Below are 21,069 nucleotides of genomic sequence, written 5' to 3'. Positions count from 1 at the left end.
TGGTTATATAAACTGCAGCAATATCTTCTCATATGTTGCATTTAAAAGCTGGTCCTCTTTTTACTAGATCACCCTGTCTCATATTATAGGAAACAAATTGAGGATACTGAGAATGCTTATCAGCCTATATGCTTATTATTAAAATCCAAAGTTTTCAAAGTTCAGGCTCTCAGAACGCCTAACAAATCTGGCCCACATACACTGTACTTGCTCTCTTCTCTTCTTTTTTTGGCGGGGGTGGGGGGTAAGTTGTCATCACTATATTAGGGACATATTAGTAAGTTTGCTTGGAGGATTTCTCAAAAATATCAACACCCTTTTCATTAAAGGGGAATACATTGGATTTATTTTAGATCTGCAAGCTATTTTTCACCAATTTCTCTTATTTTATCCATTTATTCATTCAACAAACATTTGTTGATGTCTGTGTTCCAGATGATGTTTTGAGTACTGGGAATGTATGTTTGAACAATGCTCTGTCTGGTGAAAAATAAGGGTATCAACAAAAAATTACAATGTGGTGAAATAAGTACTCTTTATAAATGACACAAATCTCCCAGAAAGAGCAAATTTGGAAAAGTATTTCAGAGTCAATAACATTTGAGCCAGGTCTTATGTGTTGCAGAAGAGCAGGTATCTAGTTGAAGACCTTGGTAAAAACACTAAAAGTGTTAAATGATTACTGAGCCATATTACAGAAAATCTTCATGTCTTATGTACTGCAATTCAAACTCATGTTACCTTGATGAAAGTAAAATATTTTAAGGATGAATGAAGTTAGAATGGCAAGGATCAATTGGCAATATATTATAACATTATTATTACTAACTCTTCACTAAGAAATTAAATCAATGAACAGACTCTTTTAGAAAATGATCTGTTTTAATTTTTGGAGACCAAGAAATGACTTGCCTGTAGATCTACACATGAGGGAAATGTGGGTAGATGTGGTTCCTGGGTTAGCTAAGCAGATAAATTTGAGAATGCTTAACTCACTCCCATTTGCCCTTGTAAGAAACTTCTACATATTAGGTGGCCTGGAAACTTACAGGCAATCACTTTTGTACTATATATATATATATATATATATATATATATATATATATATATATGTTTTTCCTTTTTTTAGTCAAATGCACACCTTTTATATTTTGGCCAAAAATTTAAATATAACATACAGTGGAATGTGTGAATATTAAGGGAATAGTATTGGTATTTTAGGTCACTTACTAATGGTCTATAACTAATATCTTTAAGATACTAGTTCTGGCCTTTATTTGTATCACAAGGACATTAGAAGGGATAATAATTCTGCAAGCTCTGAGTATACAAGAAGTGCTTAACGTTAGCAGAAACTATCTTCATAGTGGGTTTGGAGTTTGGATTCAAATATACATTGGTATTGTCACTAGGGTTATGTTAGCATTTTTACATATGAGTTAGTTTCCAAGCATTTGGTAAACATGTGCTTGTATATAGAGTGGCTGCTCATACTATATTTTATGAAGTATATCTTGGGCTTGGGTGGGGGCTAGTTCATAAAACTATAAATGGAAAACTTAACTTTGTATTATTTAGCGCTGCTCCCATCAAACCTATCCTTTCTTTTATATCACTAAATTTTCTTTCCATGGTTTCATTTTCCAACTTGTGTAATTTCTCATAAATCCATTTTTCCTGATCTTTTCATGAAGATTTTCTATTTTTTTCTCTTATATCTCATTAAGTGATATTTCTTTTAAAACTCATCAACTATGGGACACTTGGGTAGCTCAGTAGGTTAAGCCTCTGCCTTTGGCTTAGGTGACAATCCCAGGGTCCTGTGATTGAGCCCCACATCAGGCTCTCTGCTCCGCAGGGAGCCTGCTTCCCTCTCTCTCTCTGCCTGCCTCTCTGCCTACTTGTGTCAAATAAATAAATAAAATCTTTAAAAAAAAAACCTCATCGACTATTCCAGGGTCTACATGATAATCACTCATTACAATGAGTAATTATAATTTGATTGCATAGAGCAACCTAATAAAGTCATCATAAATAACAAGTTCTGAAAAGTATTCTTGAGTATTAATAATATGAATGTTTTAGCCCTCAGAAAGTGTAAATTTTTGTTGAATGTATATACTTAGAACTACTACTATTGTGATCTTTTTGAATGTGACAGTATTATCTTAAAAGTAAAGAAAAAAATACTACTAGTACTATACTTTATTATAATCTAATACATAAAAATAACACTTGATGTTCATAAAAATGCTATTCACTTTTTCTCTTAAGAAAAAATTTCTTTGTATAGCACTTTGATACTAATCATGAAGTAAGTAAAGTCTCCGAAAATAGTATACAAACAATGGATTTTAAATCAAAAATGTTTATTGTAAAAAAGGACCTTTAAAAATTGTTTTTTAAAAAAGAAACATTGATTCACAAATCTTCAGGTTGTTTATAAGCATCAACTATAGACAACATCTCACTTTCATACAAAAAACTCATTCAATCATATAAAAATAAACACAAATTTACATTGACTCATCATCTATACAATTACTTTTAAAAGGCACTTGGAAGGGTGCTGTGTGAATTGCATTTGTCATATGCATTTAAAATAGTTTAAGTACATTACTGAGTTTCTAAGAACCCTTTCTTGCACTTATTCCCATCTTTAATTCATTTTAGAAAATCATTAAAAGTTCTTTTAAAAGGTAAGACATAGAGCATGCACCAGGAATGTTCAAAGCTATTTTCTCTCCTCCCCCAAGGAGCATACTCTTGATTGGCAAAAACAAAAACAAAAACAAAACACTCTCAATACATTCTCCCGTGTTTTGTTCCTGTTCTTTTTTTTTGTCTTTCTCGGTCTTTCTCTTAAAAATACAGTTTAAAGCATTACAGGTAATCAAAAAAGGCTTTAGTTCAATAATGATAACCAGACATCAGACATGTAATGAAGTAAACTTGAAATACTTTATAAGGCACCTGAGATAGCGTCTGGCAAATTCTCTTCCTATAGGAAATTCTATTACAAACTCTATTACAAAAGCAATACTGTTCTTTTCAGTTGAAATGATTTGGCAGCAATGTAAATCTTTGCATTCTTTCTTAGTGAGAAAAGATGCAATGTGCTTTTTGCTTCATCTTTTGAAGAGAAAGATTCTTGTCTTTTATCCTCTCAATCTAGCTGTCAGTAAATATATAGTAATTTCAAACTTCACATGGAAAGGATTAACTTTGAACACATGGGTTTCGTGCTCTTGCAGCTTTTAGTGTGTGTGGTGTGTCTGCATGCGCCTGTTTGTGTGTGTGTGTGTGTGTGTGTGCGCGTGCGCGCCTATACACATTATCTGGTCGGTAAGCACAAGAGAAAATGCCTTTGGACTTTTATTTGTCATTTGGAGTCGGAGTGAAGAAATGCATTCTGTTCGAGTAAACATTGATTGCGTAACTCAGTGTGCTACACAGCAGCCAGATTCCTCATGTTTGTGCAGAAGAGACATTCTGGAGAAGGTTTTGGAGCAGTTTTTGCACTGGTATTTCTTTACATCCGAGTGGGTCTGCAGATGAGCCCTCAGATTTGACCTGTCTGCAAATGCTCTGTTGCAGTGAGGGCAAGAAAAAGGCTTCTCCCCTGGGGGTGGGGGTGGGGGGTTGGGAAAGAAAGACAGTCAGTGTTTTTAGAGGAAACATAAAGTCAGATAAAGTTATTGTGAATAACAATCACATTTTGTAAAAACAAAACAAAACAAAACAAAAAAACAGAACTTGATTAAAATTCCCCATAACAGATACTTATTTTCGTATCTGGCCCTTTAAGATAAATTTGAATATTGCATTAAAAAAATCACACTAAGAATATTGTTACTGCTGCCACTCATGCAGAAATATTTCATGTAGTTCTAGGACTTTCACTTATTAAAGCTTTCTGCTTCAGCAGGTGCAGCTAATGTTGAGCTCCTCCCAACATTTCCTAATATTTCCCCTTTTCCCTCCTTCTGTATTATGACTAAGGTTGGATAAATGCCTTGGGTCCCTGCAGGATGAGTTTGTGCTAGGAATAAAATATTAAGCAGCAAAAAACAAAACATAATAAAACACTAGAGAGTAAATTCAGTTCTAACTCTCTAACTTGCTATGGGGTGATAGATACCACGGCAAGAATGTAACCAACAGAAAACTATAGGTAAACCCTTCACATATCTCCAAACCAGCTGATGAAGATAGCAACATCTGTGTTCGCTGAATATTGGGAGCAGTTTCATAGAACACACATTCAAGTACATCTTTCCTGATTTTCTAACTGATCTTTGAGACCAAACTTTCTGACTCTACTTTCCAAAGTCTAAATGCCGTTTGCAGTCTCTGGAGCAGAGGTTGTTAACAAGAAATGGAGAACTCTGCTTTAACACATTTTTGAGTCATCAGGAAGTCGCTATAAATGATCATCCATCATTAAAAACACTGTGCCACTACTTAATGCAAATTCAACAGGCAGCCCAGAGCTTCATTCTATCAGACAGTCACATTCCTGTCTACGTTTTTCTCTTACCAGTGTGAGTTCTAATGTGTCCTTGAAGTAACCAGGGCCTGGAAAACGCCTTGCCACAGATCTTGCAGACACAGGGTAAAGTGTGGGTCCGAATGTGCATCTTAAGGGCGCCCAGGCTCACATATTCCTTGTCACAGTATTTACAGCTGAAAGATTTCCTAGACTGGGCGTCACAGTGCAACTGCTTATGTTTGGCCAGCCCAGAAAAAGTTGAATAGGTTTTATTGCATAAATTGCACTGAAACTTTTCAGCTTCAATGGCATGGGGGTCTGAAAGCTTGGATTGTAGTCTTTCCTCTTCATCACTAATGGGGCTTTCTGAGCCACTGTGGTCCTTGGACGAAGTGTCAGATGGAGGAGGGGGACTCACTCGCCCCAAGGATGAGGGGTATCCAGAAAGAGAAGAGAGGCCATTGGGTAGTGGGGAGTGGAATGGAGCTGCTGTAGTCCACACGGTAATGGGGCTGTATGCTCCCGAGCTGAGGATCTCTGGTTGTGGTATGACAGGCATGGGGTAACTCTCATAGAGATATGGGGAAATAATCACTAGTGGAAAGAAAAGGAAAGGAAAGAAGATTAAGGTAAAAAAAATAACTTTGAAAACACACTAAGGAGCTACTTTGCAACACCCACACACAGGACTTTATAATGAAGTAAATAGACTCATTTAGGAAAGACATAGGCATTGGCAAAACATTCGTTTCCACCCTTGCTGCTAAATAGTTATTGTGCTTTAATGCACATCTATGCCTCTGCATACATAGTGTGACAGGAACTATAACATGCTGTGCAGTGAAGGAGTGCAGCCAAATGGGTGCCTTCACAGTCTGCACTGAGGAGGAAAAATTTATAGATTATTTTAAAGATACAAAAAAAAAAAAGTTGTTTTCCATTTTATGCATGGGTTATTTGCAGGTTCTTTGTGAGTACAAAGATATGTGTAGATCAAGCTGCTTTCTGAAGGAAAGGAGCCTTATTACATGAAAAAAGCAGTAACTCAACATTTACGTATTGTGTTACTCATCCTACATGTACTCATTATGCATGTATATACAAGCTTCAGAAAATGAAGTTGCAAGAGTTGAATGAAGTTTTCCTTGTCAGTTAGGAGCTGTAAAAGTTTTGAATTAAAACTTACCCGAAATTATCAAAATAATCTGAACTCTCTTTTAGGACACTGTTTGAAAGGAAAACAACTTTGTCTTTGGTTCTTTTGTAATAATATTTGAGTTGTAACACGTATCAACAGATTTCTAGACATACAGAGAGATGGATAGGTAGATAGATAGAGATAATTTCCTTTTTTAAATTTTATTTATTTATTTATTTATTTTTTACCTGTGTGTGTGTCCAGTTCGCTGTAGTTAGGCTTCTTGGAGGCGTTGAAATGCTTCTTGACCAGGAAAGAGCGCGGCATCTTGCCGGCGAGTCCGGCGGGCGCCCGGCGCGGATAACGGTCCGGCGGGAGGACGCGGCCGGTCCCTAGAGCATCGCGGCCGGCGGGGCTCGGGCTGGGGCCGCGCTCAGGTGCGGCAGGCGGACGGGCCGGCGCCTCTGAAGTCGCCTGGCTTCTTTACGAACTGAGCCCGTTTTGGCTGGGAGGGTTTTTTTTTTCCTCTCTTTTGCAAGAAGGATCCAATCACAGAGGAGAGGTTCAGATTTCAGCTCCTCCCTCTGGGACAGCTGTGAACAGAGGAAGAATCTGTTGTCAGACTAAATTATTCTGGTTCAAAATGGGCTGTTCTTCGGGATTTCAGTGGAGAGGGAAAAAAGTGCTTAAGTATTTTCAAGAGAGGTAATTTTACTTCTTTAGTTGCCAGTTATTCCTGCTCTCAGAGAGCTAGATAAGTCCTAGGAAGTGTGATTTCTAAGCGGGCCTGGCTTCCAGATGTCGGGTAAAGCAAACGCAATGGGACAAAATGTTCGCTGGAGGAAGGAAAGGGTGTCCTACAGGATCCCAGGTCAGCCTCTTGTATTAGAGAGCCTATATTTGGAAGTGGCATTCGGAGAGGTTTTACTTGTGCAGGGACTGAACAATTAACTCTTGGCTTTTGAAAAAGGTAGGTAGCAGCGTCAAGACAAAAGCCCCTGTGAGTGAGGAGGGCGCCCTCACAGTGGGGGCTTCCCTGCTCTGCAAAAGAGGCTGAGCCACATGCCGTGAGTGTTCTGAATGCTGGGAATGCACTTCATGTCTTTAAAGGCTCAGCAAAGCCAGAGGCTGCACTTCCTCGTGGAAATTAAGTAATCATGTCACCATATTAGCTATGGTGGCTTGAAAGAAATGCTTTGTAGCCCATGAAAGACGTGCTTATTGGAAGAACTGGGACACAACAAAGAAAGAACGCTACACAGAGAGAGGGGACAGTATGTAAACTGTCATTAAGAACCATGGAAAATGTATCTCTATCTCTATGTGTGTGTGTGTGTGTGTGTGTGTGTGTATGATGTTATATGTATAACACTATGTATATATATAGTGTTTTTAGAGTGTTTATATATATTATATATATATTTTATATATATATATAATGGGACTTAGAGACAATTATTTCATTTCAAATATTTATCGGCTTTTATATGGTACTATTTTCTTCAGTATAAAGTCATCAAAATTCATCTTGGTATCTGCCAGTTTCCTGGGTTGTATTTTGAAAGAAAGGATGCCATTATGTCTACTGCCTGGTTAAAGTTCTAAGGAGCTAGTCTAATAACCAGCAAACATACTTTGATTTTTTTTTTTGTATATGGTATTAAATCTAAAAATCCTCCAAGGTGGGTAATTTTAAAAGTAAAATTTCAATCATATTTTCAAGCATCTCAGACCATTACAGGTTTTTCTCCCTACCTTTTGCTTAAAGACCGAGGAAAGAACAAATTGCAACAAGCACCCTCCTCTTGTTTCTAACAGGTGCTAGAAGAAAAAAGTGAAAAAGAAAATAATAGTGGTGAAGTCAAGACTTGTAAGAGGAAAATGCATTGTCAGGCTGCATAACTTCTTAATCTTGGGAGAGGAAAGCAAGCTTGTGTTTTGGGGAGAGGGGGGAGGACTAAAGTGGAGGCACTAAAAAGTTTCTGAGCCAATTTCAATGATTCTATTTTTTTCTTCCAACAGTCATAATTTAAATGCCAAAGAAATGAATTTAGATGAAACTTTATTTTAAAAGGAATAGTATTTGTAGCAGACAGGAAAATGTGAATATGCATTAGATTCATCTGCAAACTATAAACTAGAGTATATTCAGGGCAAGTTTTCTGAGCTTGTTGCTTGCACCTGGTTTATTGGAACAGGATTCCTCCTTGCCCTTTCTGCTCCATTTTCTGCAAAAGACACATTTTGTTAGAAACATAATATAGTTGAGAAAAGGTAAATTGCTTATATTTCTTCCTTTCACTCTACACTGTTAATTGACATTAGTTAAAGAGTACTAGAGAACATTTTGGTATTGATTTTTTGGTAGTTATTATACAAGATAACCTGCTGAAGTGTATATTTTAAAAATCCACTTAAAAAGTTTAACAATAATTCACTATGCTTGAAAAAAATCTTGAATTTGGATTACAGATGCATAACTGAACTGAGCTCCCCACCACATGTCCAGGGGGGCTCATCACACATGATACAGATCAGAGTCAGGACATGTTACCGCACCTACTGGGATGAGCAGATAGTGTTCAGGATCGTGTATGAGGCATGTCATTACACAGGTCTGCGTGGTAACTAGTCACACGTAGACCTGTGTGAGGTCTGGTCTGCTGTCAGGAGAGGGAGAGCCTGCACGCTGATAGCATGAGTCAGACTGCACAGGTGCTCTGCTCAGACACAGCAGAGGGCATTTGGCGCCAGAACAGTGTGGTAAAAACAGGGGAAGAGAAGTAAAATCCCCACCCAAAGTCCAGCTGCTAAGACTCTGCTAAGACAAGATGGAAGGTTCCTGTCCTGCAAGCCAGAGGGATGATATAGAGAAGCTAGCTTTGGTCGCTGGCTAAAAGATTGTCTTGCCAAGGGACAGAAATCTTTGCTGAGACAATGACACCAAGTTGAAAATATTCCATTTGGGCAAAACGAATTCCAGTGTGTTTTGCTATTACAAGAAATTAGGTCTTAGGTTCACATAATTAGGTTCATTGGAATAGTGGGAAAAGATGTTTATCCTGAGATGTTAGTGTGTATACACCCCAGCTAGGGTGAAGCTGGTGGGCACAGGTCATACACAATACAAGGAAGACACAAGGCTCAGCCACAGGCTCCTGACAGGTGAATGAGGTAGAGAGAAATGAGATAAGGAGGTAAATTACTTCCCATGGGCAGTTTCCGGGCTCATTGGCCTTGATTCCATCCATGGTCAGCGTAATTCGGATCATGGGGAAGGTGAGGGCTTAAAAATAACCCTGCTGTGGAGTGCACTAGAGGGTCCCTCCTTTCATTGATCTTCTGTGGGGAACGTGGGATGTTAGAAGCCCATGCTGTCTAATTTCTGAATTGTCATGAATTTTATTAGGTGTGACTTGAGGTGACTTATCTGACAGTCCCTTATTTCCTCTTTTTCTCTGAAGAAGTTGACGAAGATAATTGGTGGAAAACTTTGTAAATTTATGTCCTGGGTCCTCGTGGGAAGGCCGGCCCTTCTCCACAGGCTCCCCTGCACTGATGGGATTTCTCCTGGAGACAGTTTTTTCATGAAAGACATTATTCTTGCCTTGCCAGATAGGGAAATAAATTAGATTTATGAGGTTTGGAAATGCACCTCAGATTTATTTACTTTGCACAGAGATTTGTGTACATTTAGGTATGTAGGTATGTAAAAATCAGTGTGGACTGACTACTTAGTTTAGTAAATAGAGTAAATCTAGCACCAGAAGAAACCGTGGCTTGGCAGAGGCAGAAACTCCCATCTTGTGCTGGGCCTGGTCTCCTAAAATGAATGGCTTCTCTTTCTAGCTTTCGTTGTGGCAGGATCGCCCTGGAGTGGGCAGGGGAGGAATTAACTCCCTTGAAAGATACGCAGTTATGGAATATCATTAGTTTGTGATATCTGAAAAATATTATAATACATTACTACTTTATAAAACTATTTACATAATAGCAAAATGTTTATTATATGTAACTTTGAAGTGTGAATGACAAAGACATGATATCATCTCATGATTTGTATATATCTGTATTTGTCTTTATTTCTTAATATATTTGTATTTATATTCCTAATTCATAATTTAATTCAACCTCAGATAAGATAAACCAATCTCTAAAAGAGAAGTGTTTCCTTGGTTTGTCTATCCGTAAATTATGTTTAATATTTTTCCCTTGTCTCTTTTAGAATGATTTAGGAACAACTATTTCCCAGTATAAAAGGGAAAATAATTAGAGTGAACATAAGAGTCTGCTTCTGTGTTCTGAGCTTCATAACAAGGAGACAGACCCCTTTTCTCTGGGGATGTGCATGAAACTCACATAGACACTTGACATACATAAGTGTATCTACTCAGTGATTTCAACAGAGCCAAATGTGAAGGTGTACATGTATGCCTGCGTGCGCGCACGTGTGTGTGTGTGAGAGAGAGAGAGAGAATTGGGGTGAAAAATGATCTCAAAAATGATACCAGGATGTCCCTCTGCTGCTTAAGAATTTCCATTCTTTTGCAGGGCCACATTAGTGTTGTGTGTCTGTCTGGAGTTAGTTCTAATACTATTTGCTCAGTGTCAATCATATAGAATCACCAAATATTAAGATGATTTCTAACAGAAAACCCTGTTTAACATGGGGCCAGCATTTTGATGAGATTTATTTTGTGTCATTTGTATTCAGAATCTTATTTCTAGTTATGGTTTTATAATCCCATTTGCCTTTGAGTGGCTTTTTTAATCTCTTCAGTGTTCTATTTGTACCTTGTGGAAAGTGTTGGTGATCTTATTAAATGAGGAAGAAGACTGTTCAGGATGTTGACTTTTAGTTTAAACAACAACTCAGGGATATGTGGTTGCAAAGAGACACCTACTGGTCAACTTTGGAAAACACATGGCTTTCTTTTTCTGTTATTCTTTTCCATAACTTTTTAACAAGGTCTGCCACCTTGTGGAAAATGGATGATTTGACTGGACTCAGAGCATTAAGTTATGTGGTAATTGGCCCAGTTTCAGAGGTATGCCATTTAAATGCTGAATTTTTAATTTATTCTTAGTTACAAATGACTTATATTTGTAGAAACAAATGATACCTTACAACAAATTACATTGGCATTTCAAGATAGGTAAGTAAAGAAAATTTATGGTGTTCTTCAATTTGTGCAGTTACGAAGAAAGACATAGGCAAAAATAAAAGTGTTAGATTCAAAATTAGTAAGAACCTCCAGTGACTTGTTCCCTTTTTCCTCATATGATCTCTACAAGGTAGAGTTTTGAAGGTGGGGAGCAAGGTGTTCCAGGAACATTCAAAATGAAGGTGATGGAGCCAGGGATATCTGCTCAGTGGGCCTGTCACAGGGTTATGCACCTTGTTGCTGGGCTCTGCCACACTACTGTGGTTTATAAAGTAGGCTGAAGGTACCCAGTACCAGGCAGTTTGTGGAGTTATGGGTAATGCTACTAGCTACCATTTGTGAATGTTTAATATGAACTGGCTAGTATTCTAAGCAGTCCATACATAACTGCTTTAGTTGACCCCCCAAATTGGCTAATCCTTCAAAGTAGATATTGTCTTCCATGTTTGGAGATGAGGAAATGATGACACAAATGAAATATCTTGATCAAATCATACTGCTGGCAAAGAACAGGTGGAAGTAGGGATTTTATTTCAAATCATACTCATTTCACCACTTTGTTATGACTATAATTTCTAACCATAGGATTGAATTAGATTCATGACCAATTGCAAAACATGGCCTCTCTGAAAATATGCCTTGCTGCTTTCTTCCGCACTCGGAGAATACTTGCACATGGAGTTTAGAATCTATAGTGTGTGGAGCTTCTGTTTCCATGTCTGTCCCATCCTCCATCATCTCTGCTGTGTCTCCCTTTTTGCCTCAGTAACATGAGGTCATGGTTTCAGACTTGATACCATTTACCTCCAGGTGTTGGATGTGACTTCTGAGAAGACATGTGGACTAGAATGCTCAGTGTTTAAGTGAGTAGCTGCCATGGTCTTTTGGTCTGCCAAGGGAGACAACCGCTAACCATTCTGGGATTATGTGGGGGGAAATAAACCCATAGGTCAAGAGTCAATATGTACAAATATAACAGAGGAGTTCTACCATTGGGAAGTGTCTCTTTCTCTCTCCGTGTGTGTGTGTGTGTGTGTGTGTGTGTGTGTATGCATGTGCATATGTGTGTGCATATACTTGTGTCTTATGACTGCCTCACTCTGAGCATAAGCCTCCATTGGCTCATGTATGAATGAGCATGTTTGGTAGGGTAGATTGGTCCACATTCATTTATAAGCAGGACTTGCAGTCCTTCCTCCAGAAGAACAGGGAGCCAGGCTCGGCAAGTTGATCCTGTAAGGACCCAAAGAGGTGAGTTGCTTCTGAGTACAGCTCTGCACCTGTCACTCCAATGTCTTTTTTGGCTAAGCATGCTAGGGTTCTGTGCTTCAACTTGGGTAGGGCCTAGAAAGTGAACCTGAAATATGGATTCACTAGAATGCTGTTAATCTTTACAGGGTAGACAATATTGCTGTGGAATATCTAAGACAGAGGCAATTTAAAAAACAAAACAAAAAACAAAAACAAACAAACAAACAAAAAACACCTGGCTCATGAGAGTATCTGCCATCCCCGACAGTGGAGCACTACAAAGTATTGATAACCACAGGGGCCAGGGCATTAGCTGTAGTGGCAGGCACGCCAACAGGTATTGGTAGTGTTTGAGACATGTGAGGTACCAGTGGGAGTGGAGGTGCTGCCCTGTGAGAACACAAGGGCCTGCTAGATACTCTGGTTCTCAGTGCAGTCAGGGGAGTGCCTGCAGGGGAGTAGTTCTTCCTTGCAGAAAAGGTGCCTGGAACACGTGGCAGCACATTTCAGAGAGAGACAGAAGTAGGACGAGGAAGAATGTTTTGTATTCTACTTGGAAACTGAACGCTTGCCCTGAAGACCATGAGGGACTGCTTTGTGGGATTCCCAAATGACTTTCCAGTGTGCTCAGGTCCTATTCATTGGCAGGAAACACAGGTGTCACTTTTACACCAAGTTAGGGACAGCGAGCCACACGTGGGCTCATACCCCTACTCACATGGACTCCGAGTCAGAAATGCCCTCACTTAGTGCCTCGTCTATTTCTTTGCCTCAGATCTGAATCATCAACACATCTATTCTGGACATTGAAATCGAAATTCCTTAAAACAGCAGACTTTGAAACTTTCCAAGACTATTTAGAGAAGCAAACTCTAAATTGTGCCATATTTATGATTCTCTCCCTAATTGAGGTCTTGGGTCACAAACTTGGTGTGCTTTTTTCCAAAATGTACCTCTGTCCAAGAATATAGGGCTTGTGAGAGCTTTCTAGCCATCGGCAAGAACTTTGTTACTTTTCTCTGCTTCAGATACATGACTTTCACCACCAGTCAAACCAGTTAGAGCAGGCCCCCAGAAAAAAAAGATCAAGAGCCTGGTCAGGCAGACCCTTGTGGGTATTTGGAATCAGCACTGGTGAAGAGATAGAAATATCTGGATTTTTGCCTGGACAGAAATGTCATTTCATACACTGTGATTTTTTTTTTTTTAAGTAGACATTTTCCTAAATTATACCATGGTTATTTAAAAAGAAACATATCTCCAGATACATAGGTAGACTGATCTTTTCTAGAAGTGCTCTTTGGCTTGCATTTAAAAATTAAAGTCTTAGTATGATAATGGGAAATAAATACTGTGCTTACTTATCCCTTTGGACCTTAATACCCTGTCCTTGAATATAAACCTTTTGCTGGCACTAAAGGACAATTGGCCCCAGTTGACCAATTCACAAGTGAAGTAGCCATCCAGCATAGCTGGCAGCTGAAGAGAATTCAGATCTAACACTGAAGTCATTCTTAATAGAACTCTTGCCAGCAATTAGAGGTAATTGGCTGATTGCAGATGTGGAAACCCTTCTAAGAGCTGGGCTGGTGGGTTCCTTTGTCATTGTGTATCCCCAGACAGAGATGACTTCCTTCCCTCTCCAGCATAGCCACAGGGTCTCAAACTCTTTTGAGGGGTGGAATTCATTATTGCACTTTGAAAGAGAAAGCTGAAGACACCATGAATCATTTGAAAGTGATTATGGACGGAAGGGCATGAGAATAATCCCAAACTTTCAAAGTCTCTTGAATCTTGGAATTACATTGATGATGAGTGAAAGATGATCCAGAACCAGCAATTATCCTTCAGAGCAATGTAAAGAGATTTGAGTCTTAAGAGGAAACTGAGACAGAATAAAATCATAGACTGTTAGAGCTGGGGACCTTAGCAATCGATTGCAATACTTCCTTTATTTATTTTTATTTATTTATTTGTTTGATAATAATCTGGAAATTTTAGGAACTGTTATGTCCTTCATTATGATCATTGTTATCATTATTATCATAATTCATCATAAGAACACTTAAATTATATATTTTCAAGTTATTTACCAGATAAGACTATAGTCAGTTTGGGTAGATGAACCACTCAAATGAGCATCAACATGTTTGCTAATAATTATGTGAAGAATGGCTCAATTTTTGATTTAGAAAGGAAAATTAAAAATGATTTATTATAAATACGTTTTTATAGGCAACTTGATATTTCTTAAGCTATCACCCTAAATAAAGAAGGTACAATAAATAAAATCAGTTGATGAATAGTTCTGATGAATGGTTCTGCTTAGTCCCACTAGCTTTGTAGAAAGACCACCCTTCTCAGGTTTTACCCAACTCCTGCCTAGGGTCCTCAGTGCACCATTTCACTCACCCATCTTGATAGCCATGTTAATGTCAATCTCCTTTCCTGGCCCTGTGTCAGGACTTCCACAGCCACCAGAGCTGCTAAACATCTGGTGCAAGTTATCAATGCTATCAGAAAACTTGCATGAAGTCCCTGGAGGAGAATACTCCCACTGGCTTGGTTTCTAAATGCAGATGCATCTTGCTCAGACTCTGGTCTTGGCCCTCCAATGTGCTCCAGCCCTCAAAAGGGAGAGAAACTCTCACACCAGACTTGCCCTGTTCTCAGCTACACAGATCATTGAATACAGCATCTGCATGGCCTCAAGGTCTTTCTTACATAGCCTCACACTTTTTGCTTACACTTTATTTTAGCCCCTCATTCTAGAACATAGGAACAAGAAGTGAGGCCATGGAAACTTACTCAGAGTACAACAGAAGTGACAAATGCTAAGCTCAATGCAAACTAACCAGTTGTCTTCAATTTGCACCCATTGATTCAGTTTTTGCTAGAAAGCTTCTTGGTCTTTTATACAAATACTACCTGAGGAGTGATCTCCCCCCATCCAGCAGACATTCCCTGGTGGTTAAATGCCAGGATGAACCTAACCTAGGTCAGTCAGTTGAAAATCCTGTTATATACAGAATAGGAAACTGAGAACTATTGCTGGTTGGTGAGCACCCAGAAGAGTAGACCTTCCCCTTGTCACACTCAAACCATCATCAATGAGGCTTCTGTGCCCTTCAGCTCTGGGATTAATGGAGTTTAAAAACTATACACTTGTTTCCTCTTTACTTTTTCACTACTAGACATTCTGAAAGGTAATACAGTTACCCACACAGCCATATGGGCACTGCTTATAGTTTTTCTGAACCATTTTCACCTGAAAATGAAGGGGTGTAAATAGGTGTGAAGGTGGTCTATACTCTCAATTTAGGTAGAAGTAATTAGTTTTCAAGTTGCAAGGACTTCCAGCTCTTTCTTCCCTCTTTTCTTCATTCCTTTAATTCTCTTTTTCATTTTATGTTCTTAGAAGTACATGCATATATATTGGGCTTCTTGGTGGCTCAGTTGGATAAGTATCTGACTCTGATTCTTGATTTTGGCTCAGGTTGTGTTCTCAGGGTCATGAGATGGAGTCCTGTGGTGCATGGGACTCCTCGATCAGCAATCAGTCTGCTTGAGATTCTCTCCCTCTTCCTCTGTGTCTCCCTCTGCTCACTCCCAAGAACTAACAGTTCAAATAAATCTTTTTTTTTTTTTAAAAAAGCACATGCATATATATGTTATATGAATAATGTTATATATAACATTTTTTCAATAAACACTGAGTGCCAACCTGGAACTAAGATTTGTAATATTTTTTTTTTTATTAATCTTACTTAAATCTCATAGCAACTCTCAAAGACAGGTATAATTTATCACTTTACAACTGATGCCACAGAGACCTAGAATGCACATATATTAGCTGTCATTCTAACTCTAAGTCTATTGGTTTTTAAAATGATATTAGGAGAACAGTCATTTATTGCCCTCCAACTATTAGTAAATCAAACAATTACAGCCCTTATGCAGACTGGGGTAATTGTGTTTGGTTAAGGATATAATAAAGAATAACATGATGTAATCTAAATGCCCATTAAATCATGCAATTTCAGAGGTCTGTAATGATTGCAGACTTCAAAGTTCAATAGGATTGGATTTGAATAGTGACTAGTGTCACCAGCTAATTGACCTCAAGCTAATTATTTAAAGAAGGGCCATATTCACCCCAATGTTCATAGCAGCAATGTCCACAATAGCCAAAATGTAGAAAGAACCAAGATACCCTTCAACAGATGAATGGATGAAGAAGATGTTGTCCATATACACAATGGAAATGTTACTCAGCCATCAGAAAGGTTGAATACCCAACTTTTGCATCAACTTGGATGGGCCTGGAGGAGATTATGCTGAGTGAAATAAGTCAAGCAGAGAAAGTCAATTATCATATGGTTTCACTTACTTGTGGAACATAAGGAATAGCATGAAGGATATTAGGAGAAGGGAAAAATGAAGGGGGAGAAATCAGAGTGGGAGATGAGCCATGAAAGGCTATGGACTCTGAAAAACAGAGAGTTTTAGAAGGGTGGGGTGTGGGGAGATGGGTGATCCCAGTGATGGATATTAAAGACGGCACTGATTGCATGGAGCACTGGGTGTTATGTGCAAAGAATGAGTCATGAAATACTACATCAAAAACTAATGATGTACTACTGTATGGTGACAAACATAACACAATAAAAATAAATAAATAAATAAATAGATAAATTCCATTTACTTACTGGTGAAATGGGAATATTTATGATTATCTTGCAGAGTTGTTCTGTGGATTTGACATGATATCTGTAAATTGCTAACTATAGTACCCAGCATATAGCACTATAAAAAGAACTACCCTTTATTAAGTGCTTACTCTGTGCTAGGTGCTATGCTAAGCAATTTAACAGGTTTTATTTTATTTAATTCTCTTACAACCTCTTTAACTCAGTCCTGATGAAATTGCATTTTGTACATGGATTGCCCACATAATCACCCATAGGTCGTACAGACAAAAGTCAAATTCAGTTAACCTGGCTCCAGAACACCTGTTTTCATCTGTTTTGTTCCAGAGATTCTCCTACTCCAAGACCTCTAGCAGAAGAATCAAGTAATGATAACTCTTGTTATCAGCAATAATATGACACCCTTAAGTGACATCATTTTTTGTTATGAAAGCATTTTTAAAAGAAACGTCATTAGCAATTTAAAAATCCAACAACAGTTGTATTTCAGAAACACTGCTGTTGACCTTTGTTGCTATCATTCTAGGAGACACTTAGTACCTTTTTGCTCTGTTTTGCTTTGAAGCATCTTAAGACAGGTTGAGGTAGAAGCAACTCTAAGACTTCTTTAAAAAAAAAAAAAAAAAAAAGTCCTGCTTGTACTCTGGCTACTGCTAGTTCTTAGGTTGGTGTTGTTTGTTACTGCATAAGAGGGCAGTGGATCTGAGCCAAGGCAAGCTATTGACCTTCTGTCACTCCCCAGCCAAAATTTAACAGTACAGTAGATCCTTGTTAAGACATGACTCATCTGCAGATTTGGATTCATTGCCAGTCAACCTAAGTCTTCCAAAATTAACAAGGACACCTGCCAAAATCTTAAATAATATGGTGAGCCTATAATACAGGTATTAGTCCTATTTCTTGGGACTAGAGTTATAAAGTATGAAGGTGTTATAACTGAGTGCATTGCTCGAATCAAGTCTGTTACACTGCAATGGCTTAAAATGTATTGAAAAGCATGTGGCTGACGTAAATGGAGTGTGGGAGGGAAGAGAGAGATTTAATTTCCCCTTTACTCTTACCTTCAAGGATAATTACCTGGCATTCATACATTCTGTACAAGGATGTGTACAGGACTTTAGAAAGCTAGATTTATATATTTTCACTATTTATTCAACAAATGTTTATCAAATGTCCAGTTTGTACAAGACCATGTGCTAGACACTGGGGGAACCATATTGAGCAAAACAGACATAGCCCTGAGCTCATGGAGTTTACAGTTCATAGAGGAAAGGGAGACTTATTGCTTCTAAAAATATGAACTACAGATTAGGGGAATGGAGATGTGTAAAAGATGCTACATTTAACAAGAAATCAGTTCTTCTTGGGCATCAGGACACTGTGATGAAGTGATATTTGAATGGAGTTCAGAAGGTTGAGTAAATATTAGCTGACTGCAAGGTGCTGGGAGACATCCCAGATAGAAGGAATTATAAATGGATGGGAACCTGATGAATACCCGGAAACCGAAAGAGGCCCCTGTGTTAGCTCAGAAGGGACAGAGGATAAGTGTTGTAAAATGAGGCTGAGGAAGAGAGGTTGAGTCTAGCAGGCTATGGCTGGCCATGTTGAAGACATCATCTTTATTCAATGATAAATGGGAAGATCGCAGAGGAAATTTTGTGTGTAAACATGTATGTTGACATTTCATTATAAAATACTCATATTTTAGAATTAAACCACCTTTCAAGCAGTCTACATTGATAAATATAAAAGTAAATGTCTTCAACCTTACTACTCCTCAGAGGCATCACTGTTATTATCTCTGTAAATTGTTGGAAGTTCTCTCCATGGGTTCAAATAATATTCCTTAATTTATTAATGTTAAGCAGTATCCATTGGTGCCCCATCATGAAAGCAGGGACTGAAAGGACAGGGGATTACTTTTCTTCCTCTGTCACCACCAATTTTTGATGTTGGGTTTTAAATTTAAATTTTTGTTTGTTTTATAACTTCATGTTAAAACTTAAGCATGGTCTTGGGTGCCTGGGTGGTTCAGTCAGTTAACTGTCTGCCTGTGGCTCAGGTCATAATCCCAGGATCTTGAGACTGAGTCCCACATTGGGCTCCCTCTTCAGCAGGGAGCCTGCTTCTCCCTCTCTCTCTGCCCCTCCCCACCAGTCATGCATATTCTTTCTCTCACTCACATACATGATGAATATATATGTATAAATATAACATATAATATATCACATATATAAAATATATATGTATAAATAGAAATATATATTTAGACATATTAAGAATATATATTTATATATAAATTTATATGACATAAATTTATATATTTATATAAATATTTAATATATTTAAATAAATAATTTTTTAAGATATAAATGTGCATGTGTGTGTGTGTATATATATGTGTGTGTGTGTGTGTATACATACACACATACATATTCACACCTAGCCATGAAGAACCCAATGGACCCAAAACAGACCAGTCCGTCACCTTGGTAAGAGGTACATAAAAATATAAAGTTGATCATCAATACTTTTGGAAAGATTATTGATCAAAGGCAGAAATAATAAAAGAAAATTTCAACATGTAATGTTTGTGGGCCCTGTTTCTGGGCTACCAGGTGAGCTATACTTTAATATTTGCCAAGGTTAAAATGACAAGGCAAAACTTCAAAGAAGCAGCTCTATTTCTTCCCTGAGCAAAAATTGTGCATCTGCTTCATTAAAAAAAATAACAATAATAACCAAAAAGGAATACTTTTAATATAAAGTATTAATTAATTAATTACTAAAAGGAATAACCAAAAAAGAATACAATCTCTGTAGTCCGCATAAGATTAATGTCATACAGTCTTGCACATACTAAAAATTTAAGATAAAGTCTGTAATTTTCTGGAATGTCCTTTGTCATGAAGATTTATAACTTTTTACATAAAGAAAACAAAAAGAAAAACAAAAACCTTGCCTTTTTTTTCTTTTTTTAAGATTTTACCCACTTATTTGAGAGAAAGAGTGAGCATGTGAGAAAGAACATAAGAGGGGAGGAGCAGAGGAAGAGGGAGAAGCAGTCTCCCTGCTGAACAAGGAGCCCAACATGGGGCTCAATGCTGAGACTCCAGGATCATGACTAAACTACCGGGGTGCCCCCCTTGCTGAGATTTTAAAGGGAATTGCATTAAACCTATAAATTAATTTGGGAAAAACTGACATCTTTATTATATTGGGACTTCCAATCTGTGACCATGTTATATCTCTCTATTTTTTTTGTAAGATTTTATTTATTTATTTGACAGACAGATCACAGGCAGGCAGAGAGAGATGGTACATCTCTCCATTTATTTAGGTCTCTTCTTATTTGTTTTGAACGTGAAAATTAGATATAATTATTAATATACTATAAAATTAATTCTTATTTATATTCATCTAAATATTTACCATTCTTTTATGGTAATAATGAAGATCACCCAAATGAGAACAAACCACAGCTATTTACTCAGAGTCTGCTGTAGCAAGGGAGTTGGTCATCATCATTTAGATTTGGCAGATACTCAAAGGCAGGCAGGCAAGTGGGAAAGGGTTACAGTGAAAGAAAGGAAGTCTTCTTTTGTTCTCTGACTGGAAGTTGTTGACATAAGGAAGGTGGAAGTGGGGTAACTAGAAGCAGGATACCTTATGTAATTGGTTTGAGGAGCAAATTTTGCTTTCTCTGCCTGGTCCTGAGTTGAAAGGTGTGATGTAGAGTGTGTGGTCAGTCGATGGTCGATGGGGTCTGGCACAATTTCTGCAGAGGTTGTTAGGTTTCTAGAAATAGTTGCTGCCGAGATTGTGGGTCTGAGCTCTAAAGGCACGCGTGGTCCAGGCATTGACTGCTTATATATTTACTCTGTTATTTCGTTCCCTATTTTTTCTTGGATTCTAGATCTATAGATGGATTCTAGATTCTTATAGAATCACTTTTTTTCTTCATCTTAAGAGCATTCTTTAAGTCTATTTTGTAAAGCTGTCTCTCTATGATATAAAACAGTATTTTTTGTCTGAAAAATGTCATTATTTCATCCTAGCTCATGAAAGAATATGAATTATTCCATTTGGTTTCTATGTTAAATTTGCTCTTCTTCACTTCTGGTTTCTTAAGTTAAAAACTTATATGATTGATTTGAGACCTTTTTTCTCTTCTAATGTAAGCATTTAATGCTTTAAATTTACCTCTTGGCATTGTTAAAAATCTATTTTAAACATTTCGATACAATGTATATTATCATTCAGATCAAAACCTTTTATAATTTCCTTGTGATTTCTTCTGTAACCTATTGT

At 37.7% G+C, this 21,069-nt stretch overlaps 1 protein-coding gene across 1 annotated transcript; it reads right to left on the bottom strand.

The window, feature by feature from the left end:
* Positions 1-2,844: 2,844 nt before the first annotated feature.
* SNAI2 (snail family transcriptional repressor 2) lies at positions 2,845-6,108 on the bottom strand. The gene is made up of 3 exons (XM_045995617.1): positions 5,879-6,108; positions 4,541-5,086; positions 2,845-3,622 (listed from the first exon to the last, which is right to left on the bottom strand). The coding sequence occupies exons 1-3, from the start codon at positions 5,955-5,957 to the stop codon at positions 3,441-3,443; spliced, it is 807 nt and encodes a 268-aa protein (XP_045851573.1). The 5' UTR covers positions 5,958-6,108; the 3' UTR covers positions 2,845-3,440.
* Between the last annotated feature and the right edge of the window lie 14,961 nt (positions 6,109-21,069).

The sequence above is a fragment of the Meles meles genome, chromosome 1 (assembly GCF_922984935.1).
Source record: "Meles meles chromosome 1, mMelMel3.1 paternal haplotype, whole genome shotgun sequence".
In the NCBI taxonomy this organism is placed as follows: domain Eukaryota; kingdom Metazoa; phylum Chordata; class Mammalia; order Carnivora; family Mustelidae; genus Meles; species Meles meles.
This window is presented reverse-complemented; position numbering and strand designations above follow the sequence as displayed.